Consider the following 7,500-nt stretch of genomic DNA (forward strand, 5'->3'; position numbering starts at 1 on the left):
CTGAGCTCTGCTGCTTCTCAAATCAAACGCAGAAGACAAATGATAAACAAACATCCGACTTTCATTCAAATGTATTTTGTGTGTGTGTGTGTGTGTGTGTGTGTGTGTGTGTGTGTGTGTGTGTGTGTTGGTAGGCGGGGTCTCAGCCAGAGGAGCTCCCTGATTGGTCCAGTCTGTTGGAGGAAGGAGAGGAGCTGATCTACCTGTCAAACTCAGACTCCGCCCCCATCAGCAACCTGCAGGTCTACTGCTACACCAGGTACAGAGAGACAGGCAGAGAGAGAGACAGGCAGACAGACAGGCAGGCAGGCAGAGAGACAGACAGGCAGAGAGACAGACAGAGAGACAGACTGGCAGACAGACAGACAGAGAGACAGAGACTGACAGGCAGAGAGACAGACAGGCAGAGAGACAGGCAGACAGACAGACAGACAGACAGACAGACAGACAGACAGACAGGCAGACAGACAGACAGCTGTTGTGGCTGGGCTCAGTCAAACTCTATCCTTTCAAAATAAAAGCCTTTTTATAAAGTGAACATGAGTGGACTGCCCCCCCCCCCCCAGAATTGATGAGTTATCAATAATCCTCAGCAAATTCTGGGCAGGTTCTGAGCATGAATTTTTCTAATGTTGTTATTTATTTCTGTCTTCAGTGAGAAAGACGAGGAGGTGGAAGATGTCAAGAGTCCTGCTGCTCCAAACACCACAGAAGAAGAAGAAGCAGGAGGTGATGAGGACGTCGTCACGGAAACAACAGAGTCAGAAACCACAGGTTTGACTGCAGCTGGAATATGATGACAGGAATAATGACAATAATATATTAATATTTCATTTTATTTCAGATTATTATTATTGTAGATTTTTTTAAATATATTATATTATAGAAACATATACTACTAATATACTATGCAATATTCGATACCGCAGAAAATATCACGATATTCGATGTTATGGAATATCGGCCCCAGCCTGGAGCTTCATTATATTCACACTCTGTGGTCCGGTCCACGTTTCAACATGTTTCAACTGCCTGCTGTTCATGGCAGAGCTGAAGAACCAGGAGGAGAACCAGAACCAGGAGGAGAACCAGAACCAGGAGGAGAACCAGAACCAGGAGGAAGGGTCAGATGGGCAGGAGGGAGATCAGGTAGAGGATGCTTCACATGCTGCTGCAGAGCAAAGAAACTAATCAGTCGACAGCATGGAAGGACGGACAGTGCATGAATAAATTAAGGAATGCATATGTTTTTTTATAATTTGTGCCGTCCAATCACACCGGCCATCCAGACAGAGGGGGAGGAGCCAGAGGCCAGTCAGCCACGCCCCTCTACTGATCACAGCCAATCAGAGCCAACCAGGAAGAAGATCAGCTACGCTCAGCTGCTGAAGGAAGGACGGAGGTTCAACATCGACCTGGTGTCAAAGGTAATATAATATAATATAATATAATATAATATATAATATAATATAATATAATATAATGAAGGGAGGATGGTGATTCAATGTCTACCTCAAAGATTAAAAATCTCTGTTGTATAAATTAAATAGAATATAATGAGGGAAGGCTGCAGGTCCAGCTTCTTTTCAAAGGTCAAAAAATATTCCAACAAAATAAAATACAACAACAGAATAGAACACAACAGAATAATGTAATCTAGTATAATAGAAGAGAGAAAACGTTTTATCACACATCAGCGTTAGGGAATCTAGTGATTTTAATGTGTTGCTAGGTAACAAGGTGAACAACAAGGTGTTGTCATGAGATTTTTAACACTGTACAGAGCGGCAGTCGGCCAATCATATCGCTCGGTTCTGTTTTACTGGTGAAAAGTTTCCTGGACCTTTCATTCAGCAAATCTCCTTTTTCCTTCCTTCTTCCCTTGTCTCCTTTTTCCTTCCTTCTTCCCTTGTCTCCTTTGTCCTTCCCTTGTCTTCTCCTCCAGCTGATGTATTCTCGCGGCCCATTGGTCGATCTGCTCATCAAATCAAATGTCAGTCGCTATGCAGAGTTCAAGAACGTCACCAGGATACTCACATATCGCCAAGGAAATGTGGAACAGGTACACACACACATACACACACACACCCCCACACACACACACGCAAACACACACACACACATACACACACACACACCCACACACACACACACACACACACACACACTCACACACACACACGTTCAGGTGAAGCCCTGAAACTGAGTCACCACAGGTAGTCGTTGCTGCATGCAGAAAAGTCATTGCTCTGTGTAGAAAAGTCATTGCTGCGGGTGGAAAAGTTGTTGCTCCGGGTAGGAAAGGCATTGCTGCATGTAGAAAAGTCGTTGCTCTGGGTAGAAAAGTCATTGCTCTGGGTAGAAAAGTCGTTGCTCTGGGTAGAAAAGTTGTTTTGGGTAGAGAAGACATTGCTACAAGTAGAAAAGTCATTGCTCTGGGTAGAAAAGTCGTTGCTCTGGGTAGAAAAGTTGTTGCTCTGGGTAGAAAAGTCGTTGCTGTGGGTAGAAAAGTAATTGCTGCAAGTAGAAAAGTCGTTGCTGTGGGTAGAAAAGTTGTTGCTCTGGGTAGAAAAGTCATTGCTCTGGGTAGAAAAGTCGTTGCTCTGGGTAGAAAAGTTGTTTTGGGTAGAGAAGACATTGCTACAAGTAGAAAAGTCATTGCTCTGGGTAGAAAAGTCGTTGCTCTGGGTAGAAAAGTTGTTGCTCTGGGTAGAAAAGTCGTTGCTGTGGGTAGAAAAGTCATTGCTGCAAGTAGAAAAGTCGTTGCTGCAAGTAGAAAAGTTGTTGCTCTGGGTAGAAAAGTTGTTGCTCTGGGTAGAAAAGTTGTTGCTGCAAGTAGAAAAGTTGTTGCTCTGGGTAGAAAAGTTGTTGCTCTGGGTAGAAAAGTCGTTGCTGCATGTAGAAAAGTCGTTGCTCTGGGTAGAAAAGTCTTTGCTGCATGTAGAAAAGTTGTTGCTGCAAGTAGAAAAGTTGTTGCTCTGGGTAGAAAAGTCATTGCTCTGGCTAGAAAAGTCATTGCTCTTGGTAGAAAAGTCGTAGCTCTGGGTAGAAAAGTCGTTGCTGTGGGTAGAAAGGTCATTGCTCTGGGTAGAAAAGTCGTTGCTGCATGTAGAAAAGTTGTTGCTCTGGGTAGAAAAGTCATTGCTCTGGGTAGAAACGTCATTGCTCTTGGTAGAAAAGACGTAGCTCTGGGTAGAAAAGTCGTTGCTGTGGGTAGAAAAGTCATTGCTCTTGGTAGAAAAGTCATTGCTCTTGATAGAAAAGTCGCTGCTGTGGGTAGAAAAGTCATTGCTCTTGGTAGAAAAGTTGTTGCTCTTGGTAGAAAAGTTGTTGCTCTGGGTAGAAAAGTTGTTTTGGGTAGAGAAGACATTGCTACAAGTAGAAAAGTCATTGCTCTGGGTAGAAAAGTCGTTGCTCTGGGTAGAAAAGTTGTTGCTCTGGGTAGAAAAGTCGTTGCTGTGGGTAGAAAAGTCATTGCTGCAAGTAGAAAAGTCATTGCTGGGGGTAGAAAAGTTGTTGCTGCAAGTAGAAAAGTTGTTGCTCTGGGTAGAAAAGTTGTTGCTCTGGGTAGAAAAGTCGTTGCTGCATGTAGAAAAGTCGTTGCTCTGGGTAGAAAAGTCTTTGCTGCATGTAGAAAAGTCTTTGCTGCAAGTAGAAAAGTTGTTGCTCTGGGTAGAAAAGTCATTGCTCTGGCTAGAAAAGTCATTGCTCTTGGTAGAAAAGTCGTAGCTCTGGGTAGAAAAGTCGTTGCTGTGGGTAGAAAGGTCATTGCTCTGGGTAGAAAAGTCGTTGCTGCATGTAGAAAAGTTGTTGCTCTGGGTAGAAAAGTCATTGCTCTGGGTAGAAACGTCATTGCTCTTGGTAGAAAAGACGTAGCTCTGGGTAGAAAAGTCGTTGCTGTGGGTAGAAAAGTCATTGCTCTTGGTAGAAAAGTCATTGCTCTTGATAGAAAAGTCGCTGCTGTGGGTAGAAAAGTCATTGCTCTTGGTAGAAAAGTTGTTGCTCTTGGTAGAAAAGTCACTGCTCTGGGTAGAAAGGTCATTGCTCTGGGTAGAAAAGTCGTTGCTGCATGTAGAAAAGTTGTTGCTCAGGGTAGAAAAGTCGTTGCTGCATTTAGAAAAGTCGTTGCTCTTGGTAGAAAAGTTGTTGCTGCATGTAGAAAAGTCGTTGCTCTTGGTAGAAATACACACACACACACACGCACACACACACACACACGCAAACACACACACACACACGTTCAGATGAAGCCCTGAAACTGAGTCACCACAGGTAGTCATTGTTGCATGCAGAAAAGTCATTGCTCTGTGTAGAAAAGTCATTTCTGCGGGTGGAAAAGTTGTTGCTCTGGGTAGAAAAGTCGTTGCTGTGGGTAGAAAAGTCGTTGCTCTGGGTAGAAAAGTTGTTGCTGCATGTAGAAAAGTTGTTGCTGCATGTAGAAAAGTCGTTGCTCTGGGTAGAAAAGTCGTTGCTGCATGTAGAAAAGTCGTTGCTCTGGGTAGAAAAGTCGTTGCTCTGGGTAGAAAAGTCGTTGCTCTGGGTAGAAAAGTCGTTGCTGCATGTAGAAAAGTCGTTGCTCTGGGTAGAAAAGTCGTTGCTCTGGGTAGAAAAGTCGTTGCTGCATGTAGAAAAGTCGTTGCTGCATGTAGAAAAGTCGTTGCTCTGGGTAGAAAAGTCGTTGCTCTGGGTAGAAAAGTTGTTGCTCTGGGTAGAAAAGTCGTTGCTCTGGGTAGAAAAGTCGCTGCTCTGGGTAGAAAAGTTATTGCTCTGGGTAGAAAAGTTGTTGCTGCATGTAGAAAAGTCGTTGCTCTGGGTAGAAAAGTTGTTGCTGCATGTAGAAAAGTTGTTGCTCTGGGTAGAAAAGTCGTTGCTGCTTGTAGAAAAGTCGTTGCTCTGGGTAGAAAAGTTGTTGCTGCATGTAGAAAAGTCGTTGCTCTGGGTAGAAAAGTTTTTGCTGCATGTAGAAAAGTCGTAGCTCTGGGTAGAAAAGTCGTTGCTCTGGGTAGAAAAGTTGTTGCTCTGGGTAGAAAAGTCGTTGCTCTGGGTAGAAAAGTCGCTGCTCTGGGTAGAAAAGTTATTGCTCTGGGTAGAAAAGTTGTTGCTGCATGTAGAAAAGTCGTTGCTCTGGGTAGAAAAGTTGTTGCTGCATGTAGAAAAGTTGTTGCTCTGGGTAGAAAAGTCGTTGCTGCATGTAGAAAAGTTGTTGCTCTGGGTAGAAAAGTTGTTGCTGCATGTAGAAAAGTCATTGCTCTGGGTAGAAAAGTCGTTGCTGCATGTAGAAAAGTTGTTGCTGTGGGTAGAAAAGTCGTTGCTCTGGGTAGAAAAGTCGTTGCTGCATGTAGAAAAGTCGTTGCTCTGGGTAGAAAAGTCGTTGCAGTTTTGAAGTATACAGAACAATAATCAGAACAACTATAAATGGTTAATTTCTATATTCTATACGAGCTACATCAGGCACACCAAGCACAAAATTAGCTAAAAAAACAAAAATCTTTTAACAGCCATTTTCTCCAAATGAAATCTTCCTGCTTCAGATGTTCTCACTGCCTTTCATTTACACTTTGTCCAATATTTTACCATATTTATTTAGTAAATAATCGATTAATCTGAACTATTAAGTTATTTATCTGAATGAAATCTACCTGTCTGTCTGCCTGCCTGTCTCTCTGTCTCTCTGTCTGTCTGTCTCTCTGTCTGTCTGTCTGTCTCTCTCTCTGCCTGTCTGTCTGTCTGTCTATCTGCCTGCCTGTCTGCCTGTCTGTCTGCCTGTCTGTCTGCCTGTCTGTCTGCCTGTCTGTCTGCCTGTCTGTCTGTCTGTCTGTCTCCAGGTGCCCTGCAGCAGAGCTGATGTGTTTGCCAGCAGACAGCTGTCTGTGGTGGAAAAGAGGAAATTGATGCGTTTCCTGACTTCCTGTCTGGAGGAGGAGACGCAGCAGCAGCAGCAAGGTAACACTGATCACCTGATCAATGACTCTTATCAATACTTTCCCCAGTCACATGATCCGTGTCAGACAGACAGACAGACAGACAGACAGACAGGCAGGCAGGCAGACAGGCAGGCAGACAGACAGACAGACAGACAGACAGACAGACAGACAGACAGGTCGGTAGATTTCTTACATGTATAACTACAGATACAGATATATGTAATAAGACTTATGGCTGAAACACACGGGACACGTCTGCAGCAGAGCGTCTGGTCTGATCATGTGAAGCTGCTTCATGGAGCACAGGAGCATCGTGGCTCTTCTCTATTTCTGTGGGTCTGGTCTGTTCCTCTCCTCTCCTCACGGCTCCTGGCCCTCAAACAGGTAAAACCTCCATAGAACTGTGTAAAAAACGAGTACAATCTGTTTCAAAATGATTCAAATAAATACCTCACTGTACCAGAGGCCATGTGACACAGCAGAGCGACCTGTGGTGTTTTTACATCAAACATTAAAATAAATCAATCAAATCGATGTGTATCCATGATCCTGTAGTTAAAACCATCTAGTTAATTAATTCAGTACCAGTTAATATCGCCTACACTTCCAAACCTGCAGAACCAGCTGAATTATCACTTGGCAGAACTCAAAAAACAGTGAATCCAATCATCTATGTGTCAGCAACACACTGCAAAGACAGAGTCTACGAAGACAGAGTCTGTAAAGACAGAGTCTACGAAGACAGAGTCTGTAAAGACAGAGTCTACGAAGACAGAGTCTGTAAAGACAGAGTCTGTAAAGACAGAGTCTACAAAGACAGAGTCTGTAAAGACAGAGTCTGCAAAGACAGAGTCTACAAAGACAGAGACTGTAAAGACAGAGTCTGTAAAGACAGAGTCTGTAAAGACAGAGTCTACAAAGACAGAGTCTGTAAAGACAGAGTCTGCAAAGACAGAGTCTACAAAGACAGAGACTGTAAAGACAGAGTCTGTAAAGACAGAGTCTGCGAAGACAGAGTCTGTGAAGACAGAGTCTGTAAAGACAGTCTGTAAAGACAGAGTCTACAAAGACAGAGTCTGTAAAGACAGAGTCTGTAAAGACAGAGTCTGCTAAGACAGAGTCTGCGAAGACAGAGTCTGTAAAGACAGAGTCTGTAAAGACAGAGTCTGCGAAGACAGAGTCTGCGAAGACAGAGTCTGTAAAGACAGAGTCTGTAAAGACAGAGTCTACGAAGACAGAGTCTGTAAAGACAGAGTCTACGAAGACAGAGTCTGCGAAGACAGAGTCTGTAAAGACAGAGTCTACGAAGACAGAGTCTGCGAAGACAGAGTCTGTAAAGACAGAGTCTGTAAAGACAGTCTGTAAAGACAGAGTCTACAAAGACAGAGTCTGCGAAGACAGAGTCTGTAAAGACAGTCTGTAAAGACAGAGTCTGCGAAGACAGAGTCTGTAAAGACAGTCTACAAAGACAGAGTCTGTAAAGACAGTCTGTAAAGACAGAGTCTACAAAGACAGAGTCTGTAAAGACAGAGTCTGTAAAGACAGTCTGTAAAGACAGAGTCTACAAAGACAGAGT

The 7,500-nt window shown here is 43.5% G+C and overlaps 1 protein-coding gene across 1 annotated transcript in view; it reads left to right on the forward strand.

Annotated features, from left to right (window-relative positions):
* The window catches only part of chm (CHM Rab escort protein), a 20,098-nt gene that overhangs the window by 3,187 nt on the left and 9,411 nt on the right, over positions 1 to 7,500 (forward strand). Inside the window, exons 4-9 of the mRNA XM_071545713.1 lie at positions 135 to 259; positions 656 to 774; positions 1,049 to 1,149; positions 1,290 to 1,427; positions 1,946 to 2,062; positions 5,826 to 5,943. Coding sequence (XP_071401814.1) covers positions 135 to 259; positions 656 to 774; positions 1,049 to 1,149; positions 1,290 to 1,427; positions 1,946 to 2,062; positions 5,826 to 5,943 — 718 coding nt within the window. The remainder of the gene's footprint in view (positions 1 to 134; positions 260 to 655; positions 775 to 1,048; positions 1,150 to 1,289; positions 1,428 to 1,945; positions 2,063 to 5,825; positions 5,944 to 7,500) is intronic.

The sequence above is a fragment of the Centroberyx affinis genome, unplaced genomic scaffold (assembly GCF_046629955.1).
Source record: "Centroberyx affinis isolate AG114_WGS23_722 - 3 ecotype Tasmania unplaced genomic scaffold, CSIRO-AGI_Caff_v1 ptg005025l_1, whole genome shotgun sequence".
NCBI lineage: Eukaryota > Metazoa > Chordata > Actinopteri > Beryciformes > Berycidae > Centroberyx > Centroberyx affinis.